This window comes from Tenrec ecaudatus, chromosome 2 (genome assembly GCF_050624435.1).
Source record: "Tenrec ecaudatus isolate mTenEca1 chromosome 2, mTenEca1.hap1, whole genome shotgun sequence".
Taxonomy (NCBI): domain Eukaryota; kingdom Metazoa; phylum Chordata; class Mammalia; order Afrosoricida; family Tenrecidae; genus Tenrec; species Tenrec ecaudatus.
In genome coordinates, this window is record NC_134531.1 from 77,211,471 (window position 1) to 77,226,058 (window position 14,588).

Genomic DNA, 14,588 nt, shown 5'->3' on the forward strand with positions numbered 1-14,588 from the left:
GTCTTAGGCATTAATTCTCCCCTTGCTTTCTATGACAGCCCATCCTTTCTTTTTTTAAAAAACAAAACAATGCATTTTAATTGAGGTCCCATACACTTCACCTGCTTAAATGACTTAATTCAATAGCTTTTATATCAGCATCACCACGATCGGTTTTAGAACATTTTCATCACCCTAAAAAGAAATCCTGCACCCCCTGCAGCCCTTGCTCCCTGGAAACCACTCATTTTCTCTTCATCTCCGGGAATTTGTATGATCTGACAGTTCATGTAGATGGACTCCTATGGTAAGTGTGCTTTTGTGACCGGCTTCTTCCGGCTAGCATAATGTTTTCAAGATTCCAGGAGTACGTAACAGGACTTCATTCCTTTAAGGGTCAGATGATATCCCACTGAATGGCGAGGTCACATTTTGTTTAGCCCTTCATTGTTTGGTGAACATTTGCACTGATTTCACTTATTAGCAGTGACAAGTGATGCCACTGTGAGATTTGGGTATACAGTTATGGATTTGCCATTTCTCTTGGGTATAGACCCAGGCGTGGGCTTCCTGAGTCAGATGAAATAATGCTGGATTTCAAACGAGTGTGGCTGTGGCCCCATTTGGGAGGGTGTATCTGCTAACAAACAGGGATGGGGTAAGAGTGAGCTCTGACCTGAGTGGAGGGTGTAGATCAGACCACACTCTTTGTTCAATGGTGATCTTGGTTACTATTACTTACAATGGATGTAAGGAATTACATACTAGAGCTCAGAGGAGAAAGCTGTTTGTTTCTGGAGGGACCTGGGAAAAGGCCTGGCTGATGTAGATTGGTAGGAGGCCAATGTCTACTGGAGACATCTTGCCAGAGGCCCCAGGTCATATATGCATAAATAAGATACAGTCCTGGGGTGGGAAATAGACTATGACATTTGGGCGAAATCTGATTGCATCATGTAACTCCCACCAAAGGACTGGTGAGAAGGTGGAGGAAGATACTGATAGGATTTGCCCATGAGTCATTGTAAACAGGATTCCCTGCAAAGCCCCCTGCTGCCTATAAAATGAGTTCACTGAGCAGCAGGGGGGAGACGGGGTGTGAGGTCATCACTGGCAAGAGCCAGAAGTGGAGCATATCCAGATCTCAGCATGCGGCTTACCCCTGCCTGACCTTTGCACTTTGGAGTGAACTGGCCACCATGGCATGAGATATTTCCTCGAACTTTCGTGAGCTCTGTGGGACTCTGTAGAGACTTGAGGGAACCGAAACTGTCAACTGTGCAAAAGGAATGACCCTCTACGTAGGCAGCTGCTGCTGGGTGAATTCCAACTCCTTGGGACCCCCGGGTGTCAGAAGAGTGCGCCCTACAGGCTCTTCAAAGGCTGATTTTGCAAAACAGGATCAGCAGATCTTTCTTTGAAGGTGTTTCCGTGGACTTCAACCTCCAACATGGCAGCCAGCAGACCAAGTGCCTAACAACCGTCTGTCCCTCCCAGGGAGCTACTGAGAGGGGGTAACCCGGAGGAGCATCACTTTGTTACCGATGAAGTGCAAAGACGACGACCTTCAGTGTGGCTTGAACCTCAACATAAGGAACAGCAACTTTCTCATAATTGGGAGCAGCAAGCAGCGTCCTGGTAAATGGGTAGTGCTGATGTGGTCTTTGCGATGCACCAGCAAGTGCTTTAGTCCTCCTTACTTTCTACACGCAAGATTGTGCCACCTGTGTGCGGCAGGTTGTTAATTCGTCTTCCTCAATCCTTGAACGGCTTGCTCTGCATACAGACTGAGTATGGACAAAGGCTACCGCACCAGCGCACACCTCTTGGGGTTTCAAACTGCACGGCATCCCCTTGTTCTAGTCACCTCCCTGCCTCTTGGGTCTATGTGCAGATTATGCATGAGCATAATTAGTTCTGCTAGAATTCCCATTCTTCTCACCAGAGTCATAATTTGTTATGCTCCACACAGTCAAACACTTTGGGATAGTTAATAAAACACAAATACACAAACACAAATGTCTTTCTGGCTTTCTGTCTGCAGCCAAGATCCATCTGGCATCAGCAACCCACTACCAGCACTCTAAAGCCAGTGAAAACCTGAGGGTAGCGTGAGAAGCCAGATGTTGGCCTGAAAGAGTTTCGTTTACTCTAGGAGATTCCATCTGTGACTCAGAACCTGAGAGAAACTCCGCCAGACCATTTTGTTTCCTTTAATGCTGCCCCTTCGGAAACGTCTAGGGAAACGGGCCACATACTTGAACCAGCTGGTGACGGTCATCATCATATAGAGCGAAGCCAAGAAGAACACGAAGTGGAAATAGGAGTAGAGATAGGCGGTGCCTCTCTTCTCGTCATAAATGACCCGAGACCCTTCTTTCAGATTCTGCTGCTCTTCTGGATCTGCGGGGTCACAGAGGAAAGCACACGTCGGAGGGACGTGGGCACGCACCCTTGTTATTTCAGCAAGACCGCACCCCCTAGTTTCAATCAGATGGCAAGAATCATTTGCATCCCCAGCAACTTCTAGCGTTGCTGTACATGGAAGCCCCTCCCCATAGCCCAGCCCCTCCCCACACAGGGCAAGTTTCCTGACACTGCATTTACTTTACCAGGGCAAAGGGCAGCACAGGCCCTCGCAAACATCAAAATCAGAAAGTTGAGATGTAAAAGAGTATACAGGAACTTCCCAAGGCCCTGGGGTCCTTCAACCAAGAAAAGCAGGCAGAAGAGGAAATGGTCCCCCAAATTAGCCATCAGGACCTCTTGGTGTTTCCCAAAGTGTTCCTTTAGATACGTACTGTCAGTTTCTCAACATCTTGTTTAACTCCAACATGAGACAAAGTACAGACTGCTGCCTGCTAGAATATCAACACACGCACACACGCACACGCGCACACACACACACGCACTCGCACACACACACGCACACACACGCACACACGCACGCACACACACGCACACACACCACACGCACACATACGCACACACACGCACACACACGCACACGCACACGCCTGGGGTCTCGAGCCCTTGTGGAAGAATGTGAAATGCACGTGCATACCCTCCTAGTCAAGTTAGGTGTTTCTGTCTCCCAACTGCCTGCAGAATGGAAGGGAGCAGATCCCCGGGGATAAGGCAGAAGGGGGGGGGAGGGGGGGCTGGTGCAGGGAGGCGCACAGATGCTCTCTACTCACCCTCTCCTTTAGGACCCAGGCAGAAGCAACACCGAGCTACCTGCAAAGGAAAGGTGAACGCCGTGAGTGGGTGTCGTCATGGATTCAGAAAGCACTCACAGGCCCTCCACCCGCAGCCCGTAGTGGACTGCATGTTGCTGGGCTGCCTGGCGCTATGATGTCCCGTCTCGTAAGCTATCAGACGCTCTCACGCTTTCAGAATATGTGCAAACGTGCGCTCATGTATGAAAAAGAGCAGTATGCCTCCCTTTGTGAGGTCTCTAACATCAGAAACCTTAAAGTCATTACGTGGTCTTTGTTTTTGAACTTGGGCACAGAAGCCTGGGAAGGATGGCAAGAGCATAAACCCCCTGGGTGTGTACTTTGACCAGCAAGCGGTGGCACACACAGACATCAGCCACAGCTCACCTCTAAATAGCCTTCTCTGGCCTTGAACAAAGGATGAGGTATCTAGCTGGCTTCTAACCCTCAAACTATAACATTAGCTTTCGATGTCACAGGGAACCCTGGTGGCAAAATGGGTTAAGCACCAGCCGGGACGGTGAGGCCAGTGGTTTGAACCCACCAGCTGGAGGCAGTCTGCTCCCATAAAGATTTAATCTTGGAAACCCAAAAGGGCAGTCCTACTCTGTCCTTATGATGGGTTGCCTGAGTCGCTAGGAGCTGGCATCGACTGGGTGGCGGGGAGGTGAGTCAGAATCAACTCGACAGCAGTGGGTGCGTGGGTCTGCTGCCACACTGGCCCTGGTCAGGCAGAGCCAGGCTGACAAGTCCACACTGTCAAACCTGTAAGAAGCGCAACTGATGCGGCTGCCTTGGTTTCCCGGCTCTCACAAGTGTTCAACCATTGATAGAGAGGGTGCAAGTTGACGCTTTTCCATTGTTCTCTCTTCGTGGGAAAGAGTTGAGTTGTCCTTCTCTCACAGTGTCCGCCTTACATGGGCTACAGATCTCGTAGGCTTTACTAAACAGACAGGAAATGTCTGCTCGCTCACCGAGGGGAGGCGGAGAAGGACCAGATTTTGGCCTGAACCACCAACCTTGGACACTACCTACAAGAGACCTCTCACTGAGTATGAGCCATAGCTGAGGCCTGAAGTCCAAAGACGTGGACTTTAACCAATGAGCTAACACTATAGTCATGACGGTCAATTCTGATTCTCTGGTTCTGGATGAATGTTGTTGTGGTGTCTTACCGTAAGGTGACCAGACGTCCCGCTTTTGGCGGGGCAGTCCTGATTTTTAACAATTTGTCCACGTCCCGCGGTATTTTTAAAAAATCCCGATTTTTGGAAAGAATGCACGACAAGCTAAGGTATGCCGTTTTTGACTGCCATGTGGCTATTTCGCCAGGACATGAGTTTTATCAATGGCATCCCGCTTTACCAATGTTAAAATCTGGTCACTTTATCTTACCGGCATGCCTCGCAATGACTGACCTGTGATAAACAACACGAGTTCATGCAAAACCCGACAACTCGCTCTTAATCCAGTGGGCTCCAACCATAGACTTGCGCATATCAACAACTGTGAAGGTGGTGCAGGGCAGCGCAGCATTTCACTCTGTCGTACCTGCCATCACCGTGAGCTGGAACTGACTGGATGACAGCTCAACAGCAACAAAGGTCCTTATGTGTCAAAGCGTCACCCACGGGAACTGGACTTCAGGCCCTGACCTGCCCATTTTATTCTTTCCATGGGCTGTTCTGGGTACCAGCGGCAGGAAAAGCGAAGAACTTGAGGACCACTTGGCCACACCCCTTCAAGGAAGGGCCGATTCTAGCCCACCCTGCTGACTACGCGGGTGCTGGCAGCAGCCTCTCCAGCTCCGCAGGCTTTGCCTCAGCTGCAGAGTCTCTTCACTTTGGAGTAAACCCTTGCTGGGCAGCCCACGTGCAAGGCCCAGCTGCGATGGCCAGCTACTGGACAATCCTGATGGGGTGGCCACACTGCTCCAGAGCATTCCACGAGGTTGGCAAAGCCTTTGTTCAGCTGGTACTGCCCTTTGACATCACCCGCTTCCCTCCTTCTGTCCTTTGACATCCTGCACATCAAGGCCTCGCCTTGAACATGGAGTCTGCGAGAAAGGTCCCTGCTCCCTTCTGGTGCTTTGCTTAATGTGCTATTTCCTTAAGTGCTCTGAGACCTTTGGGGCCGGGGTTCTTATTCTGTTCACAGGGGAGGAACCGTGGGTCAGGCAGGTCAAATAACGGTCCTCAGACCACACAAGTAGCTCGGTGACAGCTGGTACTCAAATGCCCGGCAGTGGCTCCAAGGTCGCTGGTCTACAGGGGAAACGCGCTCTCTGGGAGGTGGGGGTGCTGATGCCAGCCGAAAGGGTACAAGGGTGCAAGGGGAGGCCCTGGGAGGCAGCCCACGTGGACAGCCTCCTGCTCCCTCTGGGGACAGAAGGGAGCCGTCCAGGAAGGGGGTGGATGGGAGGCTGGCCACTGGCGAGTCATCGGCACCTTTAGCATTCCCTACCGTGTTTCTACTCATCAGTAAACATCATTTTAAATGCCAGTGTGAAAAACCTCACTACAGCTTCCTGAAGGGCTCTGGTCACTGGGTAGGAGCCACTGCAGGTGCCAAGATGGCCTGTCAAGTGCTGGATCCCTGGTACTTTTGGGCTGAAGCACAGGGCACACCAAGGCCATGGCAGCGTGGGAACCTTTGGCCCAGTTACGCATGTCCAGGCACGCATCTGCCTCTGCCTCTGCCTCTACCCTGCAGAGCAGGTAAGCTTGTCACACAGGGAATAGCCAAGACATAATCTCAGGTCAGGGGCGGCAATGATCCATGACTCATTCAATGGTCTAGACCTCATGTGCTCAGGGCCTCCTCCTTCTACAGCTCCAGCTGCCATGAGAAACTATTCACTGTCTCTTTCACAGGTGGGTCCCCGAGACAGGATGCAGGGAGAACAAGCCACCTTCCTTTCTGTGCCCTCTCTCAGGGATGTTTATTTTCCCTTGGACCGGGTAGAAGAAAAACATACTCACTTCCTGCTCTCAAATCTAACTTAGAGACTAGCTCTTTGAGCGTCAACACTGCACAATAGGGATATTGAAAGGGGTCTCAGCCAATCACAGCAGGTGGCTGCACAGTCAGGGGTGAGAGCAACAAAGCAGATTCTCTTTCTGCCTTTCTTCAGCAACAGAAGTTGTTGATGAATGATGCTGGCTGGCTAACAGCCCTGCATGGAGAGTTCACTGTCCTTATGCCAGGTGTGAGAGTGACCATCCCAGAGAGCCAGCTGCAGAGGACAGTGACCCACTGGCAGGGTCCACAGCAAAGACCAAAAGGCCCTGGCGGCAGAGTGCGGGGGCTCGGGTGGGGTTGGAATTGTCTCCTTTCAGGAACTGCTGTGCAGCGAAAGGAAGGAAGACCATGTTCACTGCCATGTCGGGCAGAGAGCAGAAACAGACGCTGGCTCCCCGATGCCCTGTCTCTCTCCCTTCAGACAGTGACAGCAGGCTCTCAAGGTCACACTGCGAAGGGCAGACTTAGGTAAAACAGGTGAATGAACCTGAAGTTAAAACGTACATGTGTCTCTTGGCCCGCTGGCTTAGCTGCTTGGAAGACCCACGGCTGGGGCAGAATTCTGCTCTGAGCAGATGGTTTCAAGCAGACTAGGGAGGATGCCTCTTTGGCTCCCCTATCCCACTCTACTCCACCTATTTCCACACAGTCCCTTGTTAACAAATGGCCCTTCGTTGTGAAATAAATAAATAGAGAAGTAAACAAATAACCCACCCCACACACATCAGAGAAAAAGAGCAGGGTATATCTTGATAGAGGTTCCTCCAAAAAACATTTGTGGGGAAAAATAATGAGATTGTTTTCCCCTGAACTTTCTGAAGCCCTTGTGCAGGGAGATAACATTTCATGATCTCTTAAATATTTTCTTCTTTTCCAAGGAGAAAAATAGGATCACAGAGTGGAAGTCAATCAAGATACAAATACACACGGAAAGCCTTCCTGAAAAGTCGTCTGGCAGGCAGCACGACCCTCAGGAGAAAGGGACTCACCTCTAGTTCAGGGGCCCCGTACCGGCCCTGCAGAGCGTCAGAGCTGGACCTTGTTGTGGAGGTCAAACTATAAACAAACAAACAAACAAACCATCAGGGCACATGGGAAGGGGGCGCTGCCCGGCTCGTGCTTGAAGCCAAGGTAGCAGAGCTTAACTGCTTAAATAAAAGCAAAGTGCGCTAGCCCAGAGCTGGCCAGCCGACTCTCGTGGGCGGCTTTGCCACAGATGGCTACGGTCATTCTCAGCAGAGAGGAGGCTGTGGGCAGTGAAGACAGTCATTCCTGTTCCTGTAGCTTGGCTTCCACTGCTGGGGTGAGCTTCCCCCCTCCAATTCCAAAGGAATTTTTCTGATGGAACTTTTATCTTTTCTATCTTTCAGACTAGTCTCCATGAGAGGGGACCTCCCCCCATCCCCCCAAAAAATCCACGAAGGAGCCAGAGAAGACAATAAAAGGCAGAGGTTACCATTGTTTACTGAGGTGTAATCAGCCAAGGGCAGAATGGATTTTCCTGTTTGAAAAGCAACAGTGTGATGACATCCCTTGCTAACACTCTCCTAGTGCCCAGAGAGGGACAAAGGAGTCCTGGGGAGAAGGCGCCCATGCTCTGGGCTGTGAAGCAAAGGCTCAGCAGTTTGAACCCACCAGCTGCTCCTCAGGAGAAAGACCTAATAATCGACATCCACAGAGTCCAGCCTTGAAAACCATGTGGTGGTTGAATTCTGTCTACAGGGTCACTGAGGACTCAGAGTCTATTTGACAGCCATGGACGTTCAACTGTGAAATAAATTGGGTGTGTGGGAGCTAAAGGAAGGTTATTTCTCCTTTCTGAAACAAAACAAAAACCTGGAATATTTTAAGCAACTAGGGATATATACAACGCTACCTTGACATCTGGTAAACAGGGAGGGCTTCAAGGGCCTAATGCGGTACCTCCCCACATTCCTCCCCCAGAGAGGGTCCCACAGCTAAACAACTGTCCGTTAGAGAAAGGACCAGGTGCCCTTTCCACTTAACCCTGACTAGCTGGATTCACTTGCAGCCAGCCCCCTAGGGATGATTTTAAAAGGCAGTCACAAGTCCGGGGGCCGGGGAGCCACCCCTTATATCTGTGCTGATGGCACTGTCCCTCTCCTCACCCTGCCTCATGCCACTGATGGTGAGTGATGTTACTACACTGATGCATAGCAACCCCACCCCGCTGCACAACCTTTCCTGTGTGAGAGCCCCATGGGGCCGCCACTGTGTCCATCCATCCAGGGTCTTCCTCTTTCCTGCTGATGCTCCACCGAGCAGAATGTCCTTCTGCAGGAACCTCACCACTCCTGACCACCCTCACTTCTAGGGAGCATTCTGGCCGTACTTCTTCCAAGAGTGCTCTATTTGTTCTTCTGGAAATCTGTTGCTTTCAGTACTCTTTGCCGGCACCCCAACTCAAGTGAACCCATTTTTCTTTGGTTTTCCTGGTCCGTCCTCCAGTGAGCTATATGAGGGGCTTTTCCTTGCCCCCACTATGCCAACATGCCAATACAAAACTATGCCTGCCTTTCCCCCACCAACACCTGTGCGTCGCTACCCTGCCCCAGACTGCATCGTTTTGGCAGAACAATTCACCGGGCAGGCAGGTGGCCGTACACACCTGCTTCCGCTGCTTTCTTTGGTTGTGGTTTGGGTGCCGGTTGAGAGAGCAAGTCACTTAGCCATTCAGCCGTTCACACACAGTTTGTGTGGTAGCAAATTGCAGCTCCCTCGAGGTGATAGCATGCCCCCGCCTTTTCCCTGGATCCCCGTATTAATCCTTCTTTCTCCTCCTTCCTGCCGCCTGAGTTTAGTTTGAGGGTAAATGTGGTCCTTCTGTGTCCTACAGTTGACCATTTCCTTCAGCAGAGTCACTGGGTACTGTCTCGGTCACTTAGGGAACTGGTTCAAGTTCATGGGTTACAGAAAATATCTAAAGAACACACTCACACGTTCCTGTTGGAGACCATGGATTCTGCCCCTGCCCACCCCCACCCCAAACTAATCTGCAGGGCCAGGCAGTGGCTGTTTACAGCTTTTATGTGATAGATGAATGGATGACACCCAACCACGTGCCCACTGCCCTGTACACTCCTCCTAAGGGTTCCGTGAGGGCACAGGAGGAGGGGTGGGGTTGGGGAACTGGTAGCACTGATGACTGCAGAACCCAATTCATGGGCCCAAACAACAGAACCGTATGTGCATGGATATATTGGAATGTGTAAGATGTGGCAAAAAAAACCCCACAAACGATTATAGAGAAAAAGAAAAGGGTTCCTGGGAGGGGGGGGAGAGGGAGGGAATAAAGGGGAGCTGCTATCAGGAGTTCAAGAAGAAAGAAAATGTTTCAAAACCGATTGTGGTAGAAATTATACCATACTGCTTGATGTGATTGAACTATGGGATGTTATGATAGCTGTAAGCGCTCCCATTAAAAATGATTACAAAGATAAAAAGAACTGCTCCTTCTTTGATCGGCTGAGGAGCCCTGGTGGTCTAGTGGTTATGTGAAGGATTTCTAACTGCAAGGCCAGCAGTTTGAAACCACCAGCCACTGCTCCAGAGTAAACCAAGGCTTTCTATTCCTGTAAAAAAATTAGTCTGTGAAACCTACAGGGCAATTCTCCCCTGCCTCATAGGGTTGCTACAAGTCAGAACCGACTCAATGAGTGGATTAGGGTTTTGATCTGCCAGTGTTTTCTCAGTTCAGGCTGATCTTTTCCCCAGGTCATCAGACCAATCTTGTACCTATTTTCACACGCCTCGCCATACTGCTGCGAGTGTTCCATTTTTGAACTAGCCAATGTTTAGAGCGTATTAGGATCTTACCCTACAAAGCTTCAACCACTGATTAATTTTTCTCCCTTAAGCATGGTTAAAACTGAAACAGCCAGGCGCCTTTCACAGCACGAACGTCTACTAATCCTGGACTGATGTGAGTCAGCCAGCTATCTTTCCACTTCAGAAGGACCCTACTTTATAGTCACTTCAGGAAAAAAAATAACCAGCAACCAGTCTCTCTGGATATTTCCAGCAGAGGAGACCGGATGTGAAAGTTTCCTGAAATTGGGGGTGGAAGGCTAAGGCTTAAGGGCTGCTCACCTCAGTTACCTCAAGTGTTCAAGGAAGAGGCTGAACTCAGTGGACTCCAAGTCCTTCCCTGTCAGACTGAGTTTAAAACTGAAGCTAGTAGATTGACAATAATCAATCATAATTCAGAGATCAAAGAGGGGTATCACAGCAAGGATCCAAGTCTACGGGGTTTCGGGGGGTGGTGGAGAAGTGAGAGCCTCCTTTTCTACAGGTAGATGAAATAAGTTGTGGCATAATCATGTTTGGGGGCAATGAAACAAGTTTTGGAAAAAAGGCAGCTGAAAGCTGGGGCATAGGGTTTGGGCTGAGTCTTCTTCTAGGCAGATACAGGAAAGTAGACTGACAGTACCAGGAAATAGGGGTTGGAACAGCCAGTCTGAGAGAGACCACATGTGTCGTGATAGTTAGGTACTATGTCAACTTGGCTGGACCAGTTTTCTCAGTAATTTGGGAGGTGGGGTCTCTCCCGTGATGTCATCAAACATGATGCAATCAACTTCACGATGGGATCTATTGTGAGCAGCCAAGTAGTTGTGGACCGATTAGGGTGGATTTCTACCACCTTAATCAGGTCACAGGCGTGATCAAATGGAAAATTTTCCTTGGGGGGTGTGGCCTACGCTTATATACGCTGATGCTGTGGGGAAGGTAAGCTCCCTTTTGCCGGGCCTGGACCCTGCATCTGGTTCATTGACTTTTGGTTCTTTGACCTTAAGCCAATGGCCTGCCACATGGCCTTCCAACCCTGGGAGGCATTGGCAGGTCGCCTAACCTTGGATTCATTCGACTCTGCATGCACCAGCCCATGGTCTTCCTGTTTTCTGGTTTGTCTGTCCTCACACCTACACGAGTCAGAAAAAGCCTCTAGCTTAGCTTAACTTCTGATCCATGAACTGGACTTAAGCACTCTACAACTGTGTGCGCCACTTTCTTGATTATCTTACATATTTAAAAATAAACAGTATACACACATACACGTATTGCTTCTCTAGCAAGCCCAGCCTCTTATCATCATGAGACCCCAAAATGTATGAGGTGAGGGTCAAGGAAGCTTAATGGTCTCTCCAGATACACAGGAAAATGCCAACCCCAAAGAGCTTCAGCTTTCACTGAAAACAAATGATTTGTACTCAAAACACAAAGCAGCAACTAGTCTACAGACTCATACCATGAGACCAGAAGAACTGGATAATGCCTGGCTACGGCTACCAATTTTCATCCTTCTAAAGGGGCCACAAGAGATGAACCATGGTGGGAGAGGGGACAAATGAGGAACAGAACCTCAACTTCCTCTAAGAAACCCAAACCAGGCCTACTGGACTGGTTGAGACCAGAGGGCTCCCAAAGAGGATTGCCCTGAGAGATTCTTCAAGTCTTAAACTGAAACTACCCCCGAGGTCACCTTGTAGCCAAAGAACAAATTGGCTCAAAAAACAATCCACATTGCTCATGCATACTATGCTCTTAAAAAAAGGAAAACCACCCATGAGACCGAATAGTCTGCCATTATTTTAAAAGAAAGAAGAGAGTGCAAGGGGGCAGGGACACCAGATTCATGAAAATGGAACCATATGGAAATAATGAGAATATTCACATGATGAGAATGTAACCAATGCCACTTATATATAACAATTTATATAAAAATTGTTGACTGGGAGCCTAAACCACTATGCAAATCTTCACTTAAAACAATATTAAGTTTTATTAGCTTTTTTTTTTAAAGAGGGAGATACATAATTTTCTTCTACATTTAATCTTAAGTATTTTGGTATTTTCAGTCAAGATTCTAGATACTACTGCAGCTTTATTCAAAAGGCAGTTCCCATCTAGAACCTAAAGCCTTTTCTGGTAATACCTTATAAGCTTCTATTTCTCTGATTCAGGGAGAAAAACTTCAAAACTCTAAAATTGGTGACTCTCCCCACTAGCAGCCTCTTTTCAAGAGTCTACTGAGCCCAAACAAGCTTTCCTAGGACCTCAAAGACCCTTCAGCTGCGAAGACCTCACAGCTAACTCCTGGAGCTGCAGCTGATAGACCGGAGACCCTCACTGACTCCTGGGAAGGAACAATCGGCCCATCACTGGGATCGGAGCTCCCGAAGGAACAAAACTCGTTATTCTTATCTCTACTCTGGGCAAGCTGCTATTTTATAGCTCCTGTTCCATTGGGCACCAGAGCCTTGCAGCTTAATTGCCCCACTAGATAGCAGTGTTTTTTATGGGCATTTAGACAGAATTTACACAGCAGCTGTTGGTTTTGGAAATGAACAGCTTCCAAGGACGCTAGATTAGACTTTGCCAAGTGGCGCTCTGGAGCCTCTACACACTGAAATGGGCCTACCTGCACTTCTCTCTCACTCAAAAAAGGTGAATTTTTACACCTGCTAGAAACACTGCAAATCTGATTGGGTGAAGATCCCACATCACAGGATAACTCCATATGTGGAAATTCTAAGATTCTTTTTGTCACCTTTTTCATTGATTTGTTTCTAACAGATCTAAACTTTATTATTATACTTGATCTTAGACAAAAGGTCAAGAAGCGATGAAGCTATTTGGCCTGCAGGAAAAAAAATTTTTCCCACATAAACTGTTAGTCATCCAGCCACTCACAAAAAAGCACACGATTTTACACCATCATGTACCTCCTCCTTTTTTTCTGATAATAAAAAGTATTAAAACAACCACACATCGAAAGGCAAGCTTATTATAAATTTTTTCAGTAATAGATATTTTTAAAAGGCAGGTGGGAGGAGATAAGTTATTCCTGTTAGCACTACTATTACATTGTTGATCATCTCTTAGGATTTGTTTCCAAATAACACATTTCGTTGTTAAAATAAAATATTACTAAGTATAGAGTTCACCAAGCTGCTTTTCCTTCACTTGATTTAGACACGGTTTCCCATGTTAATACAGAACAAAACGGAGGGGCAAATTCTGAGACTTCTCCCCCTCAAGCCTGACAATAACAGAGGCAGGAAGGAAAGCCTTACTCAAGAAAGGAAGAGCTGTGAACTAAGATTCCAACTTTAATGGCTTTATAGTCTCTCTAAAAATATTCCCCACTGACTTGGGCCTGGCCTGGAATCCCGCCCCCCACACCCCTAAACACACACACACACACACACACACACACACACACACACACACACACACACACTGCTTCATATAACGAAAACCACACTCGCTGTCATTGAGTCAATGTTGACTCATAGCAACCCCCATGGGTTTCCAAGAATGTAACTGTTTACAGGAGTAGAAAGCCCAGGCTTCCTCCCATGGACCTGCTGGTGGTTTCAAACTGCCGACCATTCAGACCGCAGCCCAATGTGTAAGCACTACACCACCAGGGCTCCTGCCTTCATGGCTAGCACTCCATGTTGTAGGTGCTAATGGAACAATTTAAGGAGATCATAAAAGTGGATGGCCAGTAAAAAAAACCCACAACAAAAAACCCCGAAAGGCCATGATCAACCATGGTCTCTCCCCATGCAATAAGGAGAGTCTGAAGGTCAAAAACACCCCCCCCCACCTCAGAATCAGCCTCACACAACAATTTTATCTCAATACCAACCTGCAACACTAGCCAGCATCTTTAAAACTCAGCTCGCTCACCCACCTCTACAATATGTGTGTGTGCCTCTGTTGCTCCCTTTCTGGCAGTAGGAGGTGTTGGAAGCTGTGTGAGAATTTATATATATATATACATATATATATAAAGTTCTCACTACCTGGGATGGATTTATATACTAAAATGTAGCCCCCTCCTAAAATCCCCACAGAGAGGAAACCTAAATGGGAAAGGTTCGTAACAGAAATTTAATGATCAGCGAAACATGCACCCGAATAAAGAGCTAACCAGTCTCTTCCTTTCTTTTTCCCTTCAGCAGTCTCTCATAATTTTAAGGTAGAATAAGACACCTCCCTTACGCCACTCTAGGCACCTGAAATCCAGCCTGCTTACTGTCGTAGGCCCCATCTACTGTGGGAAGGGCTGTGGGCCCTCCACTGCACTAGCATCACGGGTTTGAGCAAAAATGAAAAGGGATGTTTCCTGTCACTCGGGGGCTACGGACAAATGATGGTGTAGACCGTAGCTTTGTACTCTTTCCATGTACGGCTGCACAAAGTTGATTTCCCATGAGTCAGACAGTTGCCAAAACATGCATGGTCCCTTCCTCCCTCCTGCTCTCCCACCTCACAACATTAGCATTCTAGCAACTAATACTTGAATTAACCTTCTAGCAACTACTATTCGAACTGTGC

General features: G+C 48.3%; 1 protein-coding gene across 2 annotated transcripts in view; it reads right to left on the minus strand.

The window, feature by feature from the left end:
* The window catches only part of SERINC5 (serine incorporator 5), a 99,588-nt gene that overhangs the window by 4,477 nt on the left and 80,523 nt on the right, over positions 1-14,588 (minus strand). For both annotated transcript variants that reach the window (XM_075541218.1, XM_075541219.1), the window contains 3 exons: positions 7,208-7,274; positions 3,177-3,216; positions 2,238-2,382 (listed from right to left, as the gene is read on the minus strand). In XM_075541218.1, the coding sequence (XP_075397333.1) occupies positions 2,238-2,382; positions 3,177-3,216; positions 7,208-7,274 (252 nt within the window). The remainder of the gene's footprint in view (positions 1-2,237; positions 2,383-3,176; positions 3,217-7,207; positions 7,275-14,588) is intronic.